Genomic DNA, 25,020 nt, shown 5'->3' on the forward strand with positions numbered 1-25,020 from the left:
ACATGTGTTTTTAAGGTAACATATAAAATCTCAAGTTCTCCTGTCCTTCCAAAAAGCCGCCACAGTAAACCACCCCCCAAAAGGCAGGGGCTATAAAACACCAGCGTCAGGGAGACCGGCTGGCGTGGACAGCAGAGGCTGCAATGTGGAAAGGGCTGTCCCCATCAGGAGCCTGGGGCCTGCAGGGAGGTGGCTGTTTGTCTCGGTGGCCAGTGGGGGCCAGACTGTGGGTTGTCTAGCTTCAGCCACTGCTCACACCAGACTCTGCTTCTCTGGGCAGCAGTTGGTTCCAAGAAAGGCAAGGTGCTGACCGGTGTGAACAGGGACCTGGCCACCTCTCCCCCTCAACTCAGCAACCTCAGTGCAGATGGGCTCTAGCTTCAGAAGTCATAGGCCCCTTCCTGTGCTGGTCATTTGTGACATGACCTCCATAGGCTCATGACGACAGAAGACCCTCCTGACCTGCCCCCAGGGTGGGGTGTTTCCCTCCAGTGACAGAATCAACTGCAGTGACCACAGAGGCAGCAGTGTGGCTGCAGGGGACGCATCGGTGTTTATTACAACACTCTGAATACAGGTTAGACCCGGCACACTCACAGCACAGCCTGCACAGTGGACTCTGCGGTGGCCACTCTCAGAAGATGGTGGCCAAGGCCCAGAAACACCCCAGAGGGCTGCCTGCCTTGGCGGGAAGGACAGGACCCTGGTAAAGCGAGATCCCAGAAGCACCTCTGCTGGAACCACCTGCTGAATTCACCAACACCCACCTCCACAGAAACCCAAGGCCATAGCACTTTGGGGGCTTGGTCCCAGGGCTCCAACCCCCACCTGGCTCCCCAGGGCTGGGATGCCTCTGGAAACAAGCCTCGGCTTTGGTATGCTGGGCAGGCCCTGGGGCGGGAGGCTCTGCACAGCCCAGGAGCCAGCAGGAAGGGAAGCCTGTTTCTCCAGTACCAGCACCCAGGGAAGCTGCAGCAGCAGCAAATGACAGCGGCATGAGGTATCTGTTTGTCTCGGTCCCTGGGAGTCTGCTGAGCTGCAAAGCGAATGACAGTCCGTCCAGGAGAGGCCAGACCCCGGCTCCCTCTGGAGCGCCCCTACTGGCCTGTCCCAGTCACTGAGTCTAGCCTCTAGTCTGTGGGAAACGCTGCAAACACCCAGGACTTCAGGAGCCTTTCTGGTGACGAGGAAGAAATGCAGGGGTGAAGCAGGGCCACCAGGGACGGCCGGTGTGAGCCCCTCACTGCTGGAAGCTTTCAGCTGCTCCTCGCCGGCTCCAACCAGCATTCTCTGCACATCTTTGGGGAAAACGCCTGAGAAGCAGCAGTGACTCCACCCCAGGTCACAGCCTCTGACAGAGGAACAGCACTGGGCCCCAGGAACAAAAGCTGGGCCAGAGGCAGCAAGAAGGCAGGTTTGAGGGACACAACGATGACAGTGACTGGCGTGGGCACTGCCAGGACAAAGACCCAAATTAATGTCACAGAGTCTTGATCGTTTAGACAAGCCTGCCGTGAACATGCTCCCCGGGGCATACCACGTCCCATGTCCTTAAGCATCTGGGTGTCTATGGAGGCTGCTCACCTCTGGGGGCACGCAAACCCTCCAGAGGGACAAGGAAAACTCAAGGCCTATGGGCATAGCCAGGGTTCCTCTCGCAGCCTTGAGGAAGGTATGTTCAGGAATATTCTCTTTGGATACTCAAGGGGACAGGAGCAGGTGTCTAGAGGAGAGGAAAGGCCCCAAGTTCCCTGGAGGGGCCCAGATGGGGCCACTTACAGGCTGGCCCACAAGTCACAGGGCCCGGGTCTCAGCTTCAATTTTCTGTTCCCCGTGTAAGCTCTCTGGGTCCTGTGGCTGGGCCACGCTCTGTCGGATGGCGATCTCAGGGCCACCTCCATACAGGTTGTTCAGGTAGGCCCAGGTCTCCTCAGAAATCTGCCCATAGTCAGCTCCTGCCAGGCACAGAGGCACAGCTGGGCAGGGGCTCTGGGGGAAGGGACGACCACCAGACGGCTACACAGAGCCGTCAAATGTCAAGTCTCAGCATTTCCAGGAACATCCATTTTGCCTCAGAGGCCCCAGAGGACACATCCTTGGCTGTGTCCCTTGTTTCTCAGGGGTGGGGTTGACGAAGGGCAGGGCAGCACAGACAGCAGCCAGGGGAAAAGGTGGGAGGGCTACAGGGCCTGCAGGACCGAGGCAGAAGCCAAGCTCCTGATTCCGGACAGGACAAGGACTGGGCAGCTCCTGGGTAGCCAGGAGGGCAGACTCACCCTGCCTCAGCTGGACATGGCCACTTCCTCGGACCTGCGCGATCCTGCTGTTATCGATGGGCCCAGGGGGCTCTGGAACAGACACAATGAGCTCAGTGCCCTGGCCCCTCCCCACTCCCACCAGAGCCATTCTCGGGTGACACTCAGCACTACAGGCCACAGAGGCTGCCCAGGCCTCAAGGTTGGCAGGAAGACTTTAATGGGACAAGGAAGCTGGGCACGAAATGCTCCTCTGCAAGGGGTGGGAGGGGCCCGAGGCAACCTTGGACCCCACAGAGGGAATTTCTAGGATACACGTGACAGTTTCAGACACCAGCCTGTTGTTGCAGGAGCCAGTGGCAAGTGGCAGCATCTTAATCTCTGACACAGCTACCCTTGCAAGGCCTTCTTCCCAGGCACCTGACTGTCACATTTAACAATCAGCAACCGCAGACTGGTTGGTGTTCGTGCCCTGACCAAACAGCAAACATCCTGTGCACAGGACATGCTGGCTCTGCCAGCCCTGCTGGGGCCGCAAACCCAGTCTGGGAGCCAGGTGAGGGGCTTGAGGGTGGCCATGGGCAGCCAATGCTCAGCTGAGCTGCTCTTTGCTGGGGATGTGGGGGGACCCTAGGACTCCCTGTTTCTGTCTCTGTCAATCGAAGGGTCAGACGACACTGTCCAAGTCATTCCCTGAAAGTCTGAAGCCATCTATCAGCCAAAACCTATAACCTAAGGCAATAGAATCCCTAGGGACAGCAGTCTGCTCTGGGCACCTACAGGGGGCAGGACGAGTGGGTCTCCTGCCACTCCCAGAAGCAGAGAGGCTCAGCAGAACCGCAGCCCGACTTGGAGCCGGGACAAGCAGTCCCAGCTTGGGGTAGAAGAGCACCCATGCTCTCTGCTCAGCCCCAGAGGGAAGCACAGGCCCCAGGCACTCCAAGAGGATCCAAGAGCTCCCTTGAGCCACCCTCGTCTTCCAGCATCCATGGTCTCCCAGGGACTGAATGCCAGGCCCCGACTCACCACTGTCCTTCCCCTTGACAAAGGCCTCCCACTCCCGGAACCACTGCATGCTGATGCAATAGATGACACCAGGGGACTCCTCGGCCTGGAATGCCTTGTTCAGCTGGGCAAGGTGGTGGGGACGGAAGTGGACAGGAGAACAAGGTCAGCATCTTATTTACCTTTACCATGAATTTCCCAAGGGCCCCACCCCATTCCTCATAAGAACATCTGACACTCAAAGTAGAAAATTTCTAATTCCCAGACATGTTCAAAGACAATGAGCAATCCCAACACTCAGAGGACCGCAGGGAACATTCTATGAGCCTCTTTCCAATAACTTTTGTATGTATTTACTCACATTTTCTTTTTTTTTTTTTTTGCAGTTTTTGGCAGGGGCTGGGTTTGAACCTGCCACCTCCGGTATATGGGGGTGGCGCCCTATGGCTTTGAGCCACGGCACCGCCCAACTCACACTTTCTTATGAAAGATAGATCACAACTATAGCCCAGGATGAAGGAGAAAAATGGAGTGGGAAGGGAGGAGAGGGGTGAGGTTTGATAGAGGGAGGGTAAACAGTGGGACCACACCTATGGAGCATATTGCAAGGGTACAAGTCAAATCTATCAAATATAGAACATAAATGTCTTGACATAATAATCAAGTAAATGAGGTGAAAGCTATATTAATTACTTTGATGTAAGCACTTCAAATTGTATAAAAAAGTCAACACACTGTACCCCGCGTATGCATAAATGTATTCATGATCTATGGGTATATGACTTAAAAAAAAAAAAAAAACTTTTGTAAACCAAATGAGATCACAGGGTAGACACTGCTTCCCTGCCCTCTAGCACACGTCTTTTGCTCATATCACGGACTGTTCTTATTACAACATTATTTTCTAATGGCCACAAAGTGTGAGTCCCTCAGGGTCTATCCAGATGGCCTTGACCTGTCTTGGGCTGAATCCAGCCCCAAGGAGCTGAGCAGAAGGCCCAAGGGCTTGGCTGCTGTGTGGGCCCTATAGGCCTTCAGACCACCACACTCCGTCCCCCTCCACTGTCATGACAAATCCATTAGAAGCAGCGCTGTAAGGCTCGGCATTCAAAAGCTCAGTGGTTACGGTGACAGCCAAATGCACCAGGGCCTGCAGGTTCGAACCCGGCCCGGGCCTGCTAAACAACAATGACAACAACAAAAAAATAGCTGGGCGTTGTAGTGGGCACCTCTCGTCCCACTTACTCGGGAGGCTGAGGCAAGAGAATCGCTTAAGCCCAAGAGTTTGAGGTTGCCGTGAGCTGTAACACCACAGCACTCTACCAAGGGTGACATAATAAGACTCTATCTCAAAGAAAAAGGAAAAGAAAAAAGCAGCAGCAGCACTGCAGGGAGGATGTGTGCTTGGCAGCTGGGCACTCAGATACAGTTTCTGTTGCAGAAATCCCTCCCTAAATGGGATCACGCTGAGTCCTGTCCCATAATTTGCTTTTTTTACTTATAGGCTTGGCAATGTCTAGGAGTCACTTAGATTGTTACAGGCATCTAGTGGGCAGAGGCCAGAGATGCTGCTAAATGTCCCATAGCACACAGCTCCACAGCGAACAGCTATCAGCCCCAAGTGACAGAGCCAAAGTGGACAACAGGACACACTTGCTCTATTCCTTCACTAGCTGCTTGGTGGCACCAAGTGCAGGGCCCTAACCTGCTAAACCCAGGAAAAGCCCTCTTAAACATCTTACCCATCTACTTGCCTGCAGAACAGAGCCTGTCAGGGCCCTTTGTCCCCAGGTCCCTGTGTGACCCCTCCCAGGTGTACCTTGATGAAGGTGTCAATCTCTGTCCTCCTGCGCTTGGCCAGCGCCTCGATCTCCACCTGGCAGATGGAGCACACGTACAAGTGGTTCACGGCGGGGCCGCCCCCAAACCTGCACCGGGGTGGGAGGGAGAGAAGCACAAGCCATGAGAGGAGGTGGGGGAACCAGCCTCCACCTGGCAGGTTCCTCCAGCCCCACCCCAGCACCCCAAAGGCCTGTGGTGCCTATCTGTCCCCCTCACAGGGCACCATGCACACAGGACCCAGCAGAGCACATGCCCTGGGAGCTGGAAGACAAAGGCCTCCTCTGCTGGCTGCGGGGCAGAAGCCACGCTGGCCAAGAACTGCCCCAGCCGCACCCTGAGGACAACATCACAGGGAGGCTGCAGGTAGGAAGATAAGTGTCCCAAGCCTGGAGGACTCCACAGGATTTGGGGACCCATCTCCCAGAGTTCCTGACTCACCCACTGGCAGCTAGGCCGGGAAACACCTGCTCCTGACTGGCACTGGGGGCAACAGAGCCCCCCAGAGAGGTGTGGTTGGCCTCCCCTTCAGACTTGTCTGACCACACCCCAGCAGTGACAGATGCCACCCTGCAGAGTGCAAGGCCTGGGCTAGTCCCTGTGAGAGAGCCTTTGGTCTTGGCAGACTTGAATCTGGAAGCCCCCAGACTAGATCAGCTGTCCCTATTCTGCAGCCCAAACCAAAAGCCACCTGAGCCAAGTACAAGGTAGAGAGAAGCCCTGCCACCTGCCAGCCCCTGTCCTGAGGGCAGCACCCCCTGGACTTCCCCTGCAACAAGCTAACGTGCTTACTTTTGCTTGGGCCAGTCTCCTGTCCCTTGTAATTGGAAGGACCCAACTGGGATCCCACAAACAACGTGGCCATTTCAGTGAGAAACAACTGGAGAAGGGGGTGCCACTGCCCAAGGCAGGATAGCGTAGGGTCCTGGCGGCTTTCTTCCTCCCCTGTGCAGCTGGCTGGACTGAGGCTGGCTCCAGCACTCACCTGTTGTAGAGGTGCTCCCAGACGTTCTGGGGCAGGATGACCACCAGGTCATCAATGTAGTGGTACTTGTTAGGTGGGATGCCTGGGGAAGGAGCACAGGGAGGGGAAAAACAGGGGATCAGCTGGCCACCCACCGCCCACCATGCAGTCCCGCCACAGGGGGGGGCGCTTCACCTCCGTGAGAGCAGAGGAAGGTCTGGTTGGTGATAGGCCCCGGCTCCGCAAAGGTGTTGAACTTGTTGAGCCACTCACGGGACACGTAGAACCGCAGCAGGCTGGGCTCCTGCATGGCAGCCAGGGATACCACCTGCTGCCGCTCACGCACTGCCTCCTCACTGCTCTTCCTGGGGGGGCGGGGGGGGGGGTAGGGAACTGCTGTGCCCAGGCCACTGTAGTGCCAGTGTGCACAGAGCCTCCCCCACCTCAGCATGCCTGTCCAGCACACTTACCACCCTCTTGAACACCCTGGTAAATGACCTTACCCTGCCCGTGGGACCCCACAGAAAGGTCAACCCTGCCGCCTCGGCTACCCACAGCAGCCAGAGGGCTCTTTCTTAAAAACCCAAATCTTTGGCCAGGAGCCGTGGCTGAAGCCTGTAATCCCAGCACTCCAGGAAGCCAAGGTGGATGGATTGCTTGAGCTTAGGAGTTCAAGACCAGCCTGAGCAAGAATGAGACCCCATCTCTACTAAAAATAGGAAAATGAGCCAGGCATCATGGCAGGCGCCTACAGTCCTAGCTACTCGAGAGGCTGAGGCAAGAGGATTGCTTGGGCCTAAGAGTTTAAGGTTGCTCTGAGCTATGATGCCATGGCACTCTACCCAGGGTGACACAGTAAGACTCTGCCTCAAAAAAGCGAAACAAAACAAAACACAAAACAAGAAAAACTCCAAACCCCTCCCCCAGCTCACACCTTCCAGGCCCCTTTCCACCACACCCAGAGGCAGGGGCAGGGTATCTAGGCCCACGGGTCCCAGGGACTGGGGCGACTGCTGCCCTTCCACAGACCTGTAGAAGAGCACATATCCCTCGGCATTCTGCACAACTGTCTCATGGACCTCGGTGACATACTGGTCATCAAACTCGTACCACTGCCCGTTAATCACGTTCTGGCAGTAGGCGATGTAGTGCCCACCTGTGGCAGCAGAGCAGGTGGGTTACAAGGACCTTGGGAGGTGGGGGGTAGGGGTGGGGACAGGGTGATACTCACTGCCTGCTGTGCCATGGTGGCAGATGACAGAGAGGAGGTCATAGGTGGTGATCTGGGATGTGCACTCCTTGGCAAGGAAGGGGCGCAGGTCAAGCCCCTCCAGAGGGAAGGAGACGTGGCTGCTGATCTTGAACGAGTATGTGACCTCGTGCCGAAAGCGCTTCAGGTGAACACACAGGATCTTTGGAGTGGGTGGAGAGGGGAGCATGCCGGTCAGGCCAGGATCACCTGCTATAAATGCCAGGAACCCTTGCACTTGACCTGCCACAGAAGCCTCAGCCAGCTGACTCCATAGGAACAAAGAATGGCCCATGGGAGCCATACCAGGCTGTGAGCCACGCTTCCAGACTCTGCTGTCCAGAGGGACTGTCTCCTGCTAACGGGAACCCGCACCTGTCTTACTTGAGGCAGTGCCTCTGCACCCCCCGTACCGACCTTCCAGGGGCCCTCAGAAAACATGCTGAGTGATGGACAAGCTGAGGCCATAAAGGGAGAGGGCACCAAGTCACAAACTGGAAAACGTGCCCCTGCTGCCCTTCCCAAGAGGTCTCTCAGCCAAAGCGACAGACTGTCTGGGTCCCCATAGAAGGGATTGGCCTTCACCTGCACTGCAGAGGCTGGTTCACCGTGAGACACTGGCATGGAGGAGCCTCCCACTCACCTCGGGCAAACGTAGGACTCTGCAGTACTTTACTCCATTCCGCAGCCTAAGAAACAGCACGAGCAAGGTCAGTGTCCAGTGTGTGGTGCAGAGGCAGGGAGCAGGCCTCCACCCAGGGTACTTCCTGGAGGCCTAGATAGGGCTCTCTGAGGGAGCCCCCATGTTAAAAACGGGGAGTCAGGGAGAGGACCTGGAACACACACTCACTTCTTACACCGCTCACAGCTGTACATGTTGTCACCTGGGGCAGTAAAACAAAGGGTAAAAAGTTAGCAAGGAAGGGACATGGGGATAGGAAAAGGCAAGGAGAATGATTTATGCTTAAGAAATAAAACCTAGCTGGGTGCAGTGGCCCACACCTAAAATTGTAGCACTCTGGGAGGCCCAGCTGGGAGGACTGCCTAAGTTCAGTTCAAGCCCAGCCTAAGCAAGAGCGAGATCCCATCTCTATCAACAATAGAAAAATTAGCCATGGCCATCTATAGTCCTAGCTACTCAGGAGCCTGAAGCAGGAGGACTGCTTGAACCGAGGAGCTTGAGTTTGCTGTGAGCTATGATGACACCACTGCACTCTACTTGGGCAGACAGAGCAAGACTGCCTCAAAAATAAATAAATAAAACTCAGGAGGTTTGAGAGAGAAAGCCTGAGCTGCCCTTCGAAGACAGAAACCATAAAAGGTAAAAAATGGATATATTTGACCCTACAAACATTTCGACACCTATACAGACATCACCAAGCAAAATTAAAAGGCAAAATGGGAGGAAAATACAACATTTAAGAGAGACAACATCTTAAAATCTTAAAATGCTTTTTATTTTTTTTTAACTTATTCTGCTACCCAGGCTGGAGGGCAGTGGTGTGATCACAGCTCATTGCAGCCTAAACTCCTGGGCTCAAGCAATCCTCCTATTTCAGCTTTCTGAGTAGCTGGGACCCAAGCACGAGCCCCCACACCTGGCCAATTTTTCCTTTTTGTAGTGATGGGGTCTATGCTGCCCAGCTGGTCTCAAACTCCTGGCTTCATGCAATCCTTTTGTCCTGACCTCAGGGACAGGTGTGAGCCATCCCACCTGACCACAATCTTAATGTATAGTTTCTCCTTTTCTTCGTAGTACAAAAATTAACTCAAAATAGATCAAAAATCTACATTTAAGGGCTAAAATTCTGAAATTCTTGAGAAACCCAAGAAAAAACTTCATGACATTGGATTTGGTGATAATTTCTTGCATACAATACCAAAAACACAGGCAACAAAAGCAAAAGTAGACAATCTGGACTGTAACAAAATCAAAAACTTCTGTGACTCGACACAACAGAATGCAGAGCAATCTACAGAACAGAAGAGAATGCAGCGTGTTCACAGTCATTTCTCTAAAAGTCGTTAACATCTAGAGTATATACAGAACCCAAACAACAAAATAATCTGATTACAAAATGGGCAAAGAATTTGAAATAGACACTATTCTATTTATTTATTTTTTGTGGTTTTTGGCCCGGGCTGGGTTTGAACCCGCCACCTCTGGCATATGGGACCGGCGCCCTACTCCTTGAGCCACAGGTGCCGCCCAAAATAGACACTATTCTAAAGAAGGTGTACAAATGGCCAAGACACACTTGAGAAGGTGCTCAGTGGGACTAGTCATCAGGCAACAGCCCCACTGGAACAGCCAGTATCTGAAATCGCCCAGAAAATGACAAGTGTTGGTGAGAATGTGGATAATCTGGAACACTTGTGCTCTGCTGGCAGGAACATAAAGGTGTGCAGCTGCCATGGAAAACAGTATGTGGGTCCTTAAGAAATTAAAAATATAATCGGCAGATGACCTGGCAATTCCACTTCTGGGTATATACCCTAAAGGGTTGGAAGAGAAAGTATTTATACACCCATGTTCACAGCAGCATTATTCAAAACAGCTGGACCATGGATACAACCTAAGTGTCCACTGATGGGTGAACAGATAGAGATGTATAGCCACAGAAGAGAATATTATTCAGACTAAAAGAAAAATTCTGACTCCTGCTACAATGTGGATCAACTTTGAGGACACTATGCTCAGTAAAAGAAGTCACAAAATGCATTGCATGATCACATTTAGATGAGGTGGCCAGAGTAGCCAAGTTCATAAAACTGCAAGTAGAGGTAGCACCCATAGTTCAGTGGGTAGGGCACCAGCCATACGCACGGGGCTGGCAGGTTTGAACCTGGCCCAGGCCAGTTAAAACAACAATGACAACAGCAACCAAAAAAAATAGCCAGGCATTGCAGTGGGTGCCTGTAGTCCCAGCTACTTGAAGGCTGAGGCAGGAGAATCACTTAAGCTCAAGAGTTGAAGGTTGCTGTGAGCTGTGACACCACAGCACTCTACCAAGGGCGACATAGTTAAGACTGTCTCAAAAAAAAAAAAAAAAAAAAAAAAAAACACTGCAAGTGGGTGCTGAGGGGAAAAGGGTGGAAATAGCGAGCTGTTTGATGGATACAGTTTTGGTTTTAAAAATAGTCCTGCAGATGGATGGTGGTGAGAACTGTACAAAAATGTGCATGTACTTAATGCCATGAACTGTACACTTTATGTTAAAAGTAACATTAAAAACGGTTATGCTACTCGGGAGGCTGAGGCAGGAGAATCGCCTAAGCCCAAGGATTTGGAGGTTGCTGTGAGCTGTGACAGCACAGCACTCTACCGAGGGTTAGTAAGTGAAACTCTGTCTCAAGAAAAAAAAAAAAAAAAACGGTTATGGTGGTTGCAGGGCGTGGTGTCTCATGCCTGTGATCCCAGCACTTTATGAGGCCAAGGTGGGAGGACTGAGGCCAGGAGTTTGAGACTAGCCTGAGCAACACAGTGAGACCCCATTTACAAAATAAAAGGTTAAAAAACAATTAGCCTGGCATAATGCACACCTGTAGGAACAGCTACTCAGGAGGCTGAGGCCAAAAGATGGCTTGAGCTCAAGAGTGTATGGTGAGCTATAAATATGCCACTGCACTCTAGCCTCGGTGACAGAGCAAGACCCTGTTTCTATTTTTAAAAATTATGGTAGTTATAGCCGGGCGTTGTGGCAGGCGCCTGTATTCCCAGCTACTCGGGAGGCTGAGGCAGGAGAATCGCCTAAGCCCAGGAGTTGGAGGTTGCTGTGAGCTGTGTGAGGCCACGGCACTCTACCGAGGGCAATAAAGTGAAACTCTGTCTCTACAAAAAAAAAGAGAAAAAAATAAAATAAAATAAAATAAAATAAAGAAAAAATTATGGTAATTAATTTTATGTTGTATGCATTTTACCACAATTAAAAATTGAAAAAAGGCAGGCACAATGGCTCACACCTGTAATCCCAGCCCGCTGGGAGGCTGAAGCAAGTGGATTGCTTGAGCTTAGGAGTTCGAGACCAGCCTGAGCCAGAGCGAGACACCCTCCCAAAACCCCCTCTAAAGATAGTCAGGCGTTGTGGTGGGCACCTGTAGTCCCAGCTACTTGGGAGTTGGAGGCAAGAAGATCACTTAAACCCAAGAATCTGAGGTTGCTGTGAGCTGTGATGCCGCAGCACTCTACCAAGGGTGACAGAATGAGACTCTGGCAAAAAAACAAATAAAATAAAGTAAATAAAATAAAAATAAAATGGATAAAATAAATTTTAAAATAATAAATGAATATAAGGTAAAAAATTTTTTAAATAAAAACAGAAAACAAGGGCGGCACCTGTGGCTCAGTGAGCAGGGCGCCGGTTCCATATGCCGAGGGTGGCGGGTTCAAACCCAGCCACGGCCAAACTGCAACAAAAAAATAGCCGGGCGTTGTGGCGGGCGCCTGTAGTCCCAGCTACTCGGGAGGCTGAGGCAAGAGAATCGCGTAAGCCCAAGAGTTAGAGGTTGCTGTGAGCCGTGTGTCATGGCACTCTACCCAAGGGCGGTACAGTGAGACTCTATCTCTACCAAAAAGAAAAAAAAAAAAAAACCCAGAAAACAAAACAGGTTTCCCAATGGTGAAAATGCCAAGTGCCAAGTAGTAAACAGAAAAAGGACAAGAATGGAAAATTTCAATTGGATTTGGCAAAGAAAGGCACCCTGGGACAGCAGGTCGGGGCAGAGGCAGCTGCCACACTTAAAGTGTTAAAACTCATCAATAATCAAGAAAATTAAAGATTTAAGCACAACATCATTTCTACCCACCAGATTGATAAAAAATTTTAACACTGGGCAGCGCCTGTGGCTCAGTGAATAGGGCACTGGCCCCATATACCAAGGGTGGTGGGTTCAAACTCGGCCCCAGCCAAACAGCAACAAAAAATAGCTGGGCGTTGTGGTGGGCGCCTATAGTCCCAGCTACTCGGGAGGCTGAGGTAAGATAATCACCTAAGCCCAGGAGCTGGAGGTTGCTGTGAGCTGTGACGCCACAGCACTCTACCAAGGGCAACAAAATGAAACTGTCTTAAAAAAAAATTTTTTTTTAACACCGAAAAATCACAAGGTAGAGGGACTGGGAGTACACAGAGCCCAGCCGGGCCCTGCCCAGCAGGCATTGGGAGTGGGGGTCTAACTTTGGAAGCTAAGGCCACTGAAGTGCCCTACAAGCCTGGACTGCATGCTGTCTTGCAGAGGTCAGCATACAACCCCCCAGGACCCACCTCCACCAACCAGGCCACTCACCCTTCAGCTCATCAGCAGCGAAGAAGGCAGCAAGGCAGTCCTCCAGAGTGACAACAGGCCCCCAAAACCAGCTGGGTGTACAGGATACCACAAACCTAGAGACAAGAAAGGGGTGCCAGGTGCTACAGGGTCTGGATATAAATAGCACTTGGGGGATTTGGACTGAAGTCTGTTCAGGTGCGAGCCCCACAAGAACCTGAAGTACCATTCTACCAAGGCCTCTACCCCAGAGGCCTGGAGCTAGACACCTCTATGTCCTTGGGCAAGTGACCTGACTGCTCACTTAGCCTGGCCTTCCCCACCTGTGACAGCCAGGCAAGACAGCCCCAAGAAAACAACAGCTGGCCAGGCTTCCCTTCTGCCCACCATGTGGTCACCTCCCTGCTGTCACTGCCCTTCAGCTCCACAGCACCATCCAATCCTGGCCTCCCCAAAATGGCCAAGGAACCCCCCCACCCCCTGCCATTTAGCAAATACCCTTTGGCTCCTCCAGACCCTCCCAGGCTCCTGAAAACACTAGAAGTTCACTGTGCAGTCTGTCTCTGCCCCAGGGAAGCCAGGATAGCGCCCAGGACAGGGCCCAGCTATGTGCCCAGCTGGTGGGAGGGTGAGCGCACCATCGGACATACTCCATGATGAAGGCCAGCCAGCCTTGGGCAGCATAGCTGTCCCCACAGGCACTTGGCTTGGCTGGCACATTCTGGTAGATGGCTGAGTGGAGCTTGGCCAGGTCCTCCTTGCCAGGAATAGGCAGTGACAGGTCCTGGAATGTCTCTACTGTGGTGGACACCTGTAGAGTTGAAGGTCAGTCTGGCGCCTACCTTCTGGCAGCATCTACACCCCAAACCCCAGCTAGCAGATAAGGGGCAGAGGGCTTGTTCTCCATGCCCTGAACATGGGAGCGCCATACCAGGGCCCTCCCCTGGAAGAGGGCAGGAAGAACCGATGGAGAGCCCAGCCCAGCCCAGCCCAACCAGAAGGAGGGCTGTTGAGGCCACTGGCAGCCCAGTCTGGCTCTCCCCATCCATGGGGAACCCACCCGGTCACAGGTGAGACACTGCACAAGGCTGAGGATGGAGCCATCAAAGATGTCTGAGATGACGCTACGGTAGTGCTGCTCCTTCCGCCTCCGGCTGCCAGAGCTCATGACCTGGGCTGGGGACACAGCACCACAGAGTAGGCCCAGTCTCCAGCCACCCAGGCATAGCATGGGCACAGGCACCAGGTGTCTGTACAATGGAACTCCACCCACCATGTCCCAGAGAGCTATAAAGGTTGAGAGATGCCACCTGAGTCCTCAGCACAGCCCCTGGTAACAGCTGCTTAAAAATGGCATGACTCATGCTCCCAGCCCCAGACTCATCTTCCCTCCCTGCCACCCTCCAAACCTTTCTTCAGCACATATGATGGCCCCATCCTCACTGGGCTTGCACGAGGAGGGCTGCTGGACAGCTTGGCGTGGCCCTCGTGGTGGACAGGGCTGCAAGGGCGGGAGGAGCTGCGCAGCTGGGCATCATTGTCTGGCTCTGGGAGCAGAGAGGGGACCTTGCTGAACCACGGCATCTAGTTTGGAGTCTCTGATGCAGCTCCACAGCCTCAATAGGAAGACAACCTGCCAGAACCTTCTCCCAGGATGAGCCTGTGCCCACGCTGGCCCTGATAGACACTCAGAATAGAGCTTTCCAGGCTCAGTGCCTGTAGCACAGTGGTTACAGTGCCAGCCACATGCACAGAGGCTGGCAAGTTCAAAACTGGCCTGAGCCAGCTAAACAACTGCAACCAAAAAATAACCAGGCTTTGTGGCAGGTGCTCAGGAGGCTAAGGCAAGAGAATCACTTAAGCCCAAGAGTTTGAGGTTGCTGTGAGCTGTGTGATGCCACAGCACTCTACTGAGGGTGACACAGTAAGACTGTCTCAAAAACAAACAAACAAAAATAAAAACAGAACTGTCCTTTCTGTTTCCAGCTGCAGGCTCTGGGGTAGGGCTCTGTCAAGCTCCAGCTCCATCAGCTGGGCAAACCTGGTCACAGTACTGAGGCTGATTTTCCACCTGTAAGCTTGGGTCTCATGGAGGAACCCACCCCCCAGTGGGCCACTGTGTGTTGGTGCTTGGCACAGAAAGGGACCAGACAGAACTATGATTTCCCCCAGCAGCTCTTGGTCCACTGATACCTGGCATCTGGCAGGGACTTGTGGACTGTGGTGATGGTGGCTGCACATCTGTGGGCTGGTCATTAAGGGCAGCCATGGCCGTGTCCACATCAGCATCCTCGTCCACTTGCTCCGAGTTTGTGCGTTGCTGGCCCCAGGACAGCTTGCGGTCCTTCATTCGCTCCTTTTCGGAGATGGCGCGGCCCGCCTCATCTGGGATCAGCAGCTCTGCCTCAGCCTGCGAGCTGCCCCCGCCACGACCCTGCCCGTCACCCTCACCCCGGTCACTGCTTGAGTCGCAGGACAGGAACTCATCCTCTGACGGGCTCTGGTCACCCTCCCGCTTCTCATCTGTGTCACTCGAGTCCGAGTCCCGAGCCTCTGTCAGCACCATTGCTACCACTGCTGGCTCTTTGAGCTCCTCGTGCAGCTGGTCCATCAGGCAGCGCAGGAACTCCTGGGTGTCCTAGAACCAGGTGCTGCGTCAACAGGCCTTTGCCCGAACAGAAGGATCTGGCCTCAAGCACCCCACTACTTTTGCTGGAGGGTTCAGCCTCTGACTAATGGGTCTTCATGGGATTGGGCTGCTCAACCCCCACAGAGGCCTCCCAGGGTTGTCTGTCCTAGCTGAGGACACTGAGGCTCAGAGAGGGTAAGAGACATCTCTCAGGGCACACAGCTATAAAGTGGGAGGGCCAGATGTGCACCTGGGTCCACAGACTCCCTAACTCATGCTCTCAATCACCTATCACTCTGCTGTGAACTCAGTGTAGGAGGAGAGAGGGGAGGTATAGAATTCACCTCTAAATTTATCCTGCTCCCCAAAGGCAGGGAGGCCAGGGAAGGATGAGGGAGCCTGACACTATCCAAAGGCCTCAGCCTGGCCCTGCACTGCGTGATACCACCCCACAGGTCAGGCCACTCTGAGATCCACCCTTATGCTGGCTCCCCCTTCTCTCTCTCCTAGTCCCTCTGCCAGCCCTCAGGTACCCTCTCTTGTCCCCCTCAGCTGTGTGCCCAAATCTTCCCTTATGACAGTGAGGTCTGAGTACAGGCCTGGGGCAGGCTCTCATCTGCCCACAGACCTGGGTATGACTTGGACCAAGCTGCCTCTGCAGGCTGGATGGGTCTCAAATCACAGCAGTGATGGTTTTATTCTGGCCACTCTATGACTGGGCCACTGGCCCAGCAGGAGGTCAGAGCAGTGGGGCGTCTGGCAGAGCTGCCCACTGAACCCAGGCGAAGAGTCGTGCACTCACACAGGAGGTACACTGGAAGGTAGGAAGGTGGTGGTGCCAACCAGCACAGCTGGTGGCACTCTACTCATGGTGGTGGCAAGCCACGGAGGGCCTGGGTTCCGAATCCAGCTCTTCTCTGGCAGTTCCTGACCCAGATGTCAAAAGCAGGCCCCCTCTCCATGTCCTAACAACAGGGGCTGGGCAGCAACCATAGCTAGCCTGGGGTCCAATCTGAAAACAGGGGCTGGCTCTCCCAGAGCTGGTGGAGGGAAAGCAGGCTCAGGGTGGATTTCCTTGGGCAAAGTGTCAGACTCCAAGATTAGAGGAGTGAAGCACCAGCTATGTTACGTCAGGGAGAGGGATACGGCCTGTGTCAGGCATACTGAAAGCCCTTTAAGAACAAGCCTTTAACATGCCATCTACTTTTCTCTCTGGTTCTTCCTTTTAATGAAAGTCCTGTGTATTCCTTGTCAGAATTTTAATCCATGCGGAAGCACAAAGTCATCCTCTGGCCCATAGCTGCCCTATCTTTCAGACTCAGAATAGTCCCCTATGTTACACCCAAGAACCAGAGAAAGGGATGGTCCTGCCAGAGTCCATGTGGATGTCACACAGCCCAGAGCCAAGGGCCAGCAGGCTGCCTTGCAGAGTCGGGCAGTGCTGTGTGAAGGACATGCTCCACTGAGCCTGAACCCCATCCCTGCTACTCTGCACTGTGGTCTGAATGGCGTGTAGAACCTCTCCGGACCTCAGCTCCTCACCTGTAACATGTGGGTGAGTCTTGTGAAGATTAAAAGGGCTGCACTCACATGGCATGGCATGACCACTTAATAAGTGGTCACAGTAAACTCGGATCATTGTGGATATTAATACTCCTCAAAAAGAGGGGTGTTCAGGCAGCACTGGGCTTCTCAGGCAAGAGTCAAATGCCCAACAGCTCTCACCCTGGCAAAGGACAGCAGGCAGGGTGATGGGGGCAGAAGGAGAGAGCCAAAGGCCCATGCAACCACCTCTCCACCTGTGGTCTCACATGCAGGCAGCAGCAGAGATGACTCAGACGAGTCCAGCTCTGGAGCAGTCCGGGGCAGGCGCCTGCATCACAGGGACCACCAGCTCAGGGCTGAGGCTTGGAGGTGGCTCGCTCTGCTTTGCCTTAGTCTTGGGATTTTACTCAATAGGAAAATATGGTTGGTTTTAAAAATGTTCACCAAATTAAAAACAATTTTTCTAATCAAAATTTTTACATTAATAACAGTGAAATTTTGCCCATGGGTTGGGGTTGGGGAATAAGAAACCATGTGCCCCTTCGAGTGCAGAGTTGAGGGTGGACTCAGGCTGCTTGAGTGCAAACTTCCCTGGCAGGTATCAGTTGTGTGGCCTAGGCACATCCCTCAGCCCCCAAATTGCAGTCTCCCCATCTGTAAAGAGGGGCTAACTACCGGCAGGCTGCTGGAAGGCTCCAATGTCCTCATACATGTGATAGGCTTAGGTGGTAAGAGCCTGGTCCATAGGGACTGCTACCGTTTTCCATTCTGGCTTTGGCTTCAAAGCCAGGCCTGGGGATGGCCCCAGGCTGGGCTGCTAAGATGGCTTACCTGTTGAGCATAACCTCGGAACATAGGGTTGACCAACTTGATGCCATGAGATAGGCTGGTGGGGACCACATAGCTCGGCCTGTGGGAAGACCACATCCCTCAATCCAGGAGGCCTGGCTGGGCTACTCAATTTAGCCAAGAAGGCTGGACAGACTCCGAGGTACTTCCTGAGAACTGGGGAGGTGCCTCCCCGGCCAGGACCCCAACAGGCCCACACAACTCTACAGATAAGAAGGAAAGCATCAAGTCACAGCCACCTTGCCCAGGCAAAGCGCTCTTGACCAGGATGGCACGGTTTCCCGCTAGGCCACGACAAGTCCACTTTAAAGACTGCTTTTATTCTAACATTTATTGTGGTTTTTCTCATTTCAAAAGTCTTATGTTCGTTATTAATAAATCCAAAATTTCAGAAAAACCCAACAAAGAAACACTGCCAACTAATGGTACCACCCTTAGATAACTAGATTCCAGTTTTCTCTGTGAAAACAGAAAAACAACAAACAAAAGTACATACAGGTATACATTTAAACTTGGCTTCTTACACAATTGGAATTACATTGTACCATCCTGGTTTTTAATCTGCTTCTACACATATTTCTATGCACTCATTTAAAATTATTCCTGACTTTTCCTGGAGAGACAGATCTAGTCTGAGCTCCTGCTCTTTAAATTCATTTCTGTGCCAAAAAAAGCCCAGGCCAGCTACACACAAACAGAATTGGGGACAAGGCCCAGCACTGGTCACACACGTCTCTCGGCACAGACCCTGGGTGTTGACTACTGGCCAGGGTCAACACCAGGTTCAAATTGTAGCTTACCTTTGGCCAGCTATGTGATCTTTAGCAAGATATTTAAAGCTCTCTGTGCCCTGGTTTCCCCATTTGTAAAACAGAGATGGATGCCACCCACACCTACGGGCCTGCAGGGGCAGAACGTCTGGCAAAGTGTTACTGGGGCTGAATCCACAGGAAGTGTCAGTGAAGGGCACTGATGGACAACCCCGTCCCTATACACTGCCCAGGCCAGGGCCTCAGTCACTCACCGTTTCTTGTGCCAGACCTCAGAGACCAGCTTCTGGTAACTCTTGCACAGGGCCGGCTTCTTATCTGTGCGCACCAGGCCTCCACACTCCAGGAAGAACTGGGTCAGTGGGGGGCTGGGGGCAGGGGAAAGTGAACCAAGTCAGGAGGGGCAAGAGGTGTGTGGCATCATTTATGAAGAGCTGGAGCACTTGTTCAGGGATGCACAGTGGCCCCTAGACCCCTTAACACCTGAGGTGACTACAAGGATCCCACCTGCATGGGCTGGATCATGTCCCTCTAAAATCCTCATGGTGAAGCCCTAACCTCAGCACCTCAGCCCAGCACCTCAGCACATTTGAAGACAAGAACTATAAGGTGACTAAATTAAAATGAGGCTGTGGGGGGACTCTGATCTAACGACTGCTCCTCTTCTTTTTTTTTTTTTTTTTTGAGACAGTCTTACTCTGTCACTCTTGGTAGAGTGCCGTGGCATCATAGCTCACAGCAACCTCCAACTCTTGGGCTCAAGTGATCCTCTTGCCTCAGCTCCTCACCTGTAACATGTGAGTGAGTCCTGTGAGCTCGGAGTAGAGGTACTCACCACAACGCCAGACTATTTTCAGAGATGGGGAGTCTCACTGTTGCTCAGGCTCGTCTCAAACTCCTGAGCTCAGCAATCTGCCCTCCTTGGCTTCCCAGAGTGCTGGGATTATAGGCACAAGCCACCCTGGCTGGCCGACTGGTGCTCTTTTTTTTTTTTTTTTTTTGAGACAGAGTCTATGTCACCCTCAGTAGAGTGCTGTGACATCACAGCTCACAGCAATCTCAAACTCTTGGGCTCAAGTGATTCTCTTGCCTCAGCATCCCAAGTAGCTGGGATTACAGGCACCTGCCACAACGCACAGCTATTTTTTGTTGCAGTTGTCGTTGTTGGTTACCTGGCCCGGGCTGGGTTCAAACCCGCTACCTTTGGTGTATGTCGCTGGTGCCATAACCACTCTGTTACGGGTACCCAGCCTGGTGCTCTTCTAAGAAGAGGACACTTGGAGACACAGAATTGACACCAGACACACGGTATACAAAGGAAAGACCATGTGAGGAACCAGGGAAAAGGTGGCCATCTACAAGCCAGGAGAGAGGCTTTGGAAGGAGCCAACCCAGCCAACACCCTGACATTGGACTTGCAGCCTGCAGCACTGAGAGATAATACATTTCGGTGGCTGAAATCACCAGTCTGTGGTACTTTGCTGTGGCCGCACCAGGAGGTGAACACGCCCCCCTTTCTCTCCTGGGTCTGTTGTGAGCCTCCTGAAGGCAGGCCCTTAAGGCTGAGGGACAGCTGTTGCACGAACAAGAGAAGAACCAGCTCCTACTCCTCCTCTCAGGCTCATTCTGCAGCAGGCATCTCCCCTGCTGAAGGTGTCTCTCCCATTCCTTTTTTCCTGGTTTCTATTTATTTGTATACAAATAAATTTGTATTAGCAAGGTCTCTGTTGCCTGGGCTGGGCCTCAATGGTAATTCACAGGGTAATCACAGTACACTATGGCCACCATGTCCTAAGCTCAAGCAGGTCCCTCCCAAGCAGCTGGGACCACAGGCACATGCCTTGCACCTAGCCGTTATGTTTTTACTTTTCTATTATTTATTTATTTGAGACAGAGTCTCACTCCGTCACCCAGGCTAAAGTGCTATAGTGTCACCATAACTCACAGCAACCTCAGACTCTTAGACTCATGTCATCTTCCTGCCTCAGCTTCCCAAGTAGCTGGGACTATAAGCACCCGCCACAGCGCCCGGCTCATTTTTCTATTTTTAGTAGACAGGATCTCACTCTCGCTCAGGCTGATCTCGAACTCCTGAGCTCAAGGGATCTTCCCACCTTGACCTCCCAAAGTGCTAGGATTACAGAAGAGTGACAACCTACCAATTGGACAGGGCCTGCAGGGCAGCATTCATGTAGCAGGAGTTCCCAAGGTTTTTCATGCCCGTAAGGCCTGGGAAATGAACAAAATGGAGAGGGGGAGGTGAGTACCCTGGAGGAGACCTCACGAACGACTCGGCTGCAGCTCTCAATCCCACAGGACCCAAGCTGAGAAAGACAAGGGTGGAGCTTCCAAGTAAGTTAATGTGGTTCTGCTCACGACAGAGTTAACTGGGTGTATGTGACAGATTCCAGTCAAGGGGACACCTGCCAAGGTCACATGGCTGAGAAGGCAACAAAGCTCTCAGAGGGAAGCCACCATGCTGTGCTGCCCTTCTCTGCTCTATCAGCATGGTGCCAGCAGAGACAGACCCTGAGCTTTCCAACCTCAGCAAAGGCCCCCAAGCTTCCTCTGTTCCCATTACCTCGAGGTTTCAGGTCATCATCTTCTGACTCAGACTCTCCCTCATCAGCCACAGCAATAGGAACAGCTTTCAGAGGATGGGAGGGTGGTGGAGAGTCCTATGTTAAAGACCCAGAGGAGAAACAGGGAGAAAGGGGGGTTAGGTCAGAGGCCCCCAAGCCCCCACAGCCCCATGCTGGGCTGAGTTGGTCCCTCTGAGCAGAGGACTCCATGGGATTGGGGGCTTCACCCTGAGAATTCGGTGACTTGTGTTTTTTATTTGTAATAATGAAAATAATTATTTATAATTTGGGGGAAAAAATAACAGAAAAAGCATGCAGGGCGGCGCCTATGGCTCAGTCGGTAAGGCGCCGGCCCCATATACCGAGGGTGGCGGGTTCAAACCCGGCCCCGGCCAAACTGCAACCAAAAAAAAAATAGCTGGCGTTGTGGCGGGCGCCTGTAGTCCCAGCTACTCGGGAGGCTGAGGCAAGAGAATCGCTTAAGCCCAGGAGTTGGAGGTTGCTGTGAGCTGTGTGAGGCCACGGCACTCTACCGAGGGCCATAAAGTGAGACTCTGTCTCTACAAAAAAAAAAGAAAAAGCATGCAACCTCATTTTCCTCAGAGAACCACTGACGACAGTCCGTATGTACATAAGTAGGCTTGGCTGTTAACACCTACATATGTAAAAACAGGATATTGGATATGCTGCCTTATAGCCTTTTAAAATACATTTTATAAATATCTACCAAGTTCACAAATGTATTCAGTAAGCACTAGTCAAGCACCTCTCAGCTGGCCCACATGGGGAGAAAACAGCAATGCAAGTGAGCACTATGCTGGCCTCCTGCAGGCACTCCAGGTCCTCTGACAGCGGGACTGACCAACTGCTCCCCAAGGGCAGGCCGGCAGGCCCTTCAGGTGTGACTTGCTGACCCACCACTGCTAAGGGCTGCACAGCACCCTGCTGCTTACTGGTCAATGCATTTCCCAGCATTTTCCACTGCTTAGGATTCTCTTAGGAAACGTTTTGGATCCAGGATTGCCTGGGGCCGTGACCTTGTTAGCCCTCTCCCATGGTATCTAGAAAGGTCTACACATGCCCATGGCCCTGAGCCCACCCCAAGCCTGTACTTCCATAGCTGCCCCACAGCCACTGTGCTTGAGGGAGGGGCCAGCCTTAGTTACCTCTGTATGGTACGGCCTCACGTGCTGTGGCTCACAGTCAGGCTCAGTGAGCATCTGCTGATGTGAGCCCCTCAAGGTCACCTGCACACACATCAACCGCCCACCCACGTTCCACCAATCCACTGGTCACGCTGCCTGAGTCCTTGACAGTGTTGCCAACAATCAAGTGATCCACTGCACCTGTTACCTGCTCTGAGACCTTGGGGGAGGACCCTGGTAGGGGCGCTGGCAGACGCTGCTCCAGGAACACCTCCTTCTCACAGGCGTAACACCATACCCGAAATGTGGTCAGATTCACTGTCAAGTTGTGTTTTTTCGCCTCGATGGAAAGAACCAAAATAAGGTCAAGGATACACTGGCCTACTAGGGGCCCAAGCACTAGGGCTGCCTCTGCTCTTCAGCCCCAGTAAGAGGCCCTGTCAGGACAGGGGTTTTACTCACAAAACCAAAGGCTGCCATTTATCAAAAAAGTACATGTGCAAAATGCTTTCACCTTTATCCTCTCTTGCTTCTTTACAGCAACCCTGCTGTGATTACCCCATCTGACAGCCCCGCCATGAAGGCCAGAGCAGGCAGGTGGAGCTGGGAGGTGGCCAGAGCTGGGGTTTGGGTTCAGGCAGTCTGGTGCAGAGCCCACACTTCGCCTGCCACACTCACCTGTGCATGAATAGTGCTGTGGTCAGAAAAGGACTCTCCGCAGCCAACATAGGGGCAGGCGGCCTGGGGGAGAGAGGACAGGAGATGGGTTGGCCCAGAGCACAGCGTCAGAGCAGCGTTCTGTGGAGTTCTGACTCCACTCCTCAGCCAGTCAGTGTCCCCCAACTCTACCTGCCAGGAACCACAAGGTATTGGGGCTCTCTCCCCGCAAAGCAACAGAGGTCTCTATACTTGAAGCTCATGTTGGGCAGGGATGGCCACCATAAACATTGCCCCTGCCCTCTGAGCAAGATGCCTGGGCTCCTGCTCTCCTGCAGAAGTCCTAGCAGGGTCACAGCTGGGGCCTGGCTGCTTGGGGCCCAGACTCTCTTGTCCCCCCAAAACCATACCTCCTGATGGGCTGGTTATTGGGATCCTTGTTTTTGGTGGGGAACCCTGGGCCTCACAGCCATCTTCTAATGATGGGTATGGTGAAAGGACACCAGGCATGCAAAACGAAAGGCAGAGGCGGTTGGGGCAGCATTGACTCAATGCCCCCTAGTGATGCATGTGGCCTGGTGACCCTGCCTTGGGCCTTGTGCTCTCCTGTCCCAAATCCACTCAACCTCCAAGGCCCAGCTCAAGGGCCTTTCCACTGCAGGCCTCCCTCCCAGCCAATAGTGACTGTGCCTGCCTCTCCACAGGAGCACTGGGTGTCACTTCTACCTGTGGCCAGCACTGCGCAGGCTGGTGAGGGCCTCTTGAGAAAAGCATCTTTTGTCTGAGTCATGAAGCTCATGCTATCTTGTGCATCAGCCTCCCATGTCTGTCGCTCTGGGGAACTGTGAGCTCTTATGAGGTAGGACCCTGCCTGACAGTTCCTGACATCCCCCATGTACCTAGACAGCATCTTACGATATACTTTATGCTGAGGGACAGGCCCAAATGGGAGAGGCTGGAGTCCCATGAGTCAGGGGAGCACTGAATCTTCTGTAAAAACTGACTGGATATCTTCACCTCGTAGCTCTTTTTTGCTTCTACTTATGTCTCCCCCCACCCACACACACACCCCTCCAGTTTGGAGAAAAGACTTGTGGGGTTTCTTTAAAAAGAAATTTTAACAGTCATTCTTCATATGACTATAAAAATACACATTTATAGAACATTTTTTAAATACTAAAATAAAAAAAGAACATTACCTGTAATTCCACCACCTAGAAAAAGCTGTCATATTATGTCACATCTACTACCTATTAAAAAGAGTAAAAGTAATCAAAACATCTCCATATTCTCCTGGATACCATCTCAGGGCCCGCAGCAGGCTACTTCCATCACAGCATCTGTCTCATGTATTACACCCCAGCCCTAGGGGTGGGTACAGTCGTCAAAGCTCCAGCGTGGGGAAGTGGAGAAATAAAGGCCTAGGGAGGAGACCAGCCTGGCCCAGGGACAGACTGCCAAGTGACAGTGCTAGGCCTCAAAGCCAGACGCCCACATCGCCTCTCATACACCTGCCAGTATAGAACCTTGTCGCTTACAAAGACTGGATCATTCAGTCCAGAGCCTTCTCCAACTTGCTTTTCCTCCTGTCATTTTTAATGGCTTTCAGGGCTCCAGAAATCTGCTGTCTCTGGAGCCCTGTGACCTTGCCCAAGGTTTCTGGCTCTGCCCACGAGGGACAGACGTTCCCAACCCGATTCCAGAGTGCGCTCTATAACCCCAACAGCCACAAGGATCCTTTACCTGGAGACAGGCCCACAGGTTTGGTCCAGTTACACCACAAGACTGACAGCTTCCCTGTGTGGGTTAAGGTGAGAGAGAAAGAAAAGTGTGAGCAGCCTGTGGGGAGCTGAGAGCAGGGTCTGCTCCCACCTGGCTGACACTCACCCTAAAGTCTCAGCTTCAAGGCCCTGACTAAAAAAGGCCTTTGTCAGGTTACCCACTGAAATTAGGATCCTCATGGGGGCACTTTATATTTTACTGTTTGAATTTTTATTATGTGTCTATAAAAAACATTTTTAAATAAAATCATTTACATCTAAACAAGTGTGGCTTGGCACCTATAGCACAGTGGTTACGGTGCCGGCCACATGCACCAGGGCTGGCGGGTTGGAACCCGGCCAGGTCCTGCTAAACAACAATGACAACTGCAACAAAAAACAGTCGGGCATTGTGGTGGGCTCCTGTAGTCCCAGTTACTTGGGAGGCTGAGACGAGAGAATCACTTAAGCCCAAGAGTTTGAGGTTGCTATGAGCTGGCTGTGACGCC

General features: G+C 52.6%; 1 protein-coding gene across 10 annotated transcripts in view; it reads right to left on the bottom strand.

The window, feature by feature from the left end:
* Positions 1-534: 534 nt before the first annotated feature.
* USP20 (ubiquitin specific peptidase 20) overlaps positions 535-25,020 on the bottom strand; it is a 55,478-nt gene continuing 30,992 nt past the window's right edge. For 8 of the 10 annotated variants that reach the window (XM_053559789.1, XM_053559815.1, XM_053559794.1 and 5 more), the window contains 23 exons: positions 24,495-24,548; positions 22,773-22,835; positions 22,303-22,434; positions 20,949-21,045; positions 20,527-20,596; positions 18,622-18,735; positions 17,580-17,658; positions 14,768-15,212; positions 13,984-14,121; positions 13,635-13,750; positions 13,213-13,385; positions 12,596-12,690; positions 8,163-8,196; positions 7,956-8,001; positions 7,295-7,475; positions 7,093-7,219; positions 6,259-6,428; positions 6,085-6,166; positions 5,080-5,188; positions 3,282-3,384; positions 2,277-2,348; positions 1,780-1,955; positions 535-1,453 (listed from right to left, as the gene is read on the bottom strand). In XM_053559789.1, the coding sequence (XP_053415764.1) occupies positions 1,795-1,955; positions 2,277-2,348; positions 3,282-3,384; positions 5,080-5,188; positions 6,085-6,166; positions 6,259-6,428; positions 7,093-7,219; positions 7,295-7,475; positions 7,956-8,001; positions 8,163-8,196; positions 12,596-12,690; positions 13,213-13,385; positions 13,635-13,750; positions 13,984-14,121; positions 14,768-15,212; positions 17,580-17,658; positions 18,622-18,735; positions 20,527-20,596; positions 20,949-21,045; positions 22,303-22,434; positions 22,773-22,835; positions 24,495-24,548 (2,661 nt within the window). In that variant the 3' untranslated portion in view covers positions 535-1,453; positions 1,780-1,794. Of the gene's footprint in view, positions 1,454-1,779; positions 1,956-2,276; positions 2,349-3,281; positions 3,385-5,079; positions 5,189-6,084; positions 6,167-6,258; positions 6,429-7,092; positions 7,220-7,294; positions 7,476-7,955; positions 8,002-8,162; positions 8,197-12,595; positions 12,691-13,212; positions 13,386-13,634; positions 13,751-13,983; positions 14,122-14,767; positions 15,213-17,579; positions 17,659-18,621; positions 18,736-20,526; positions 20,597-20,948; positions 21,046-22,295; positions 22,836-24,494; positions 24,549-25,020 lie in introns of all 10 variants that reach the window. The other 2 variants (XM_053559823.1, XM_053559854.1) reach the window with 2 other exon arrangements.

The sequence above is a fragment of the Nycticebus coucang genome, chromosome 2 (genome assembly GCF_027406575.1).
Source record: "Nycticebus coucang isolate mNycCou1 chromosome 2, mNycCou1.pri, whole genome shotgun sequence".
Taxonomy (NCBI): Eukaryota; Metazoa; Chordata; class Mammalia; order Primates; family Lorisidae; genus Nycticebus; species Nycticebus coucang.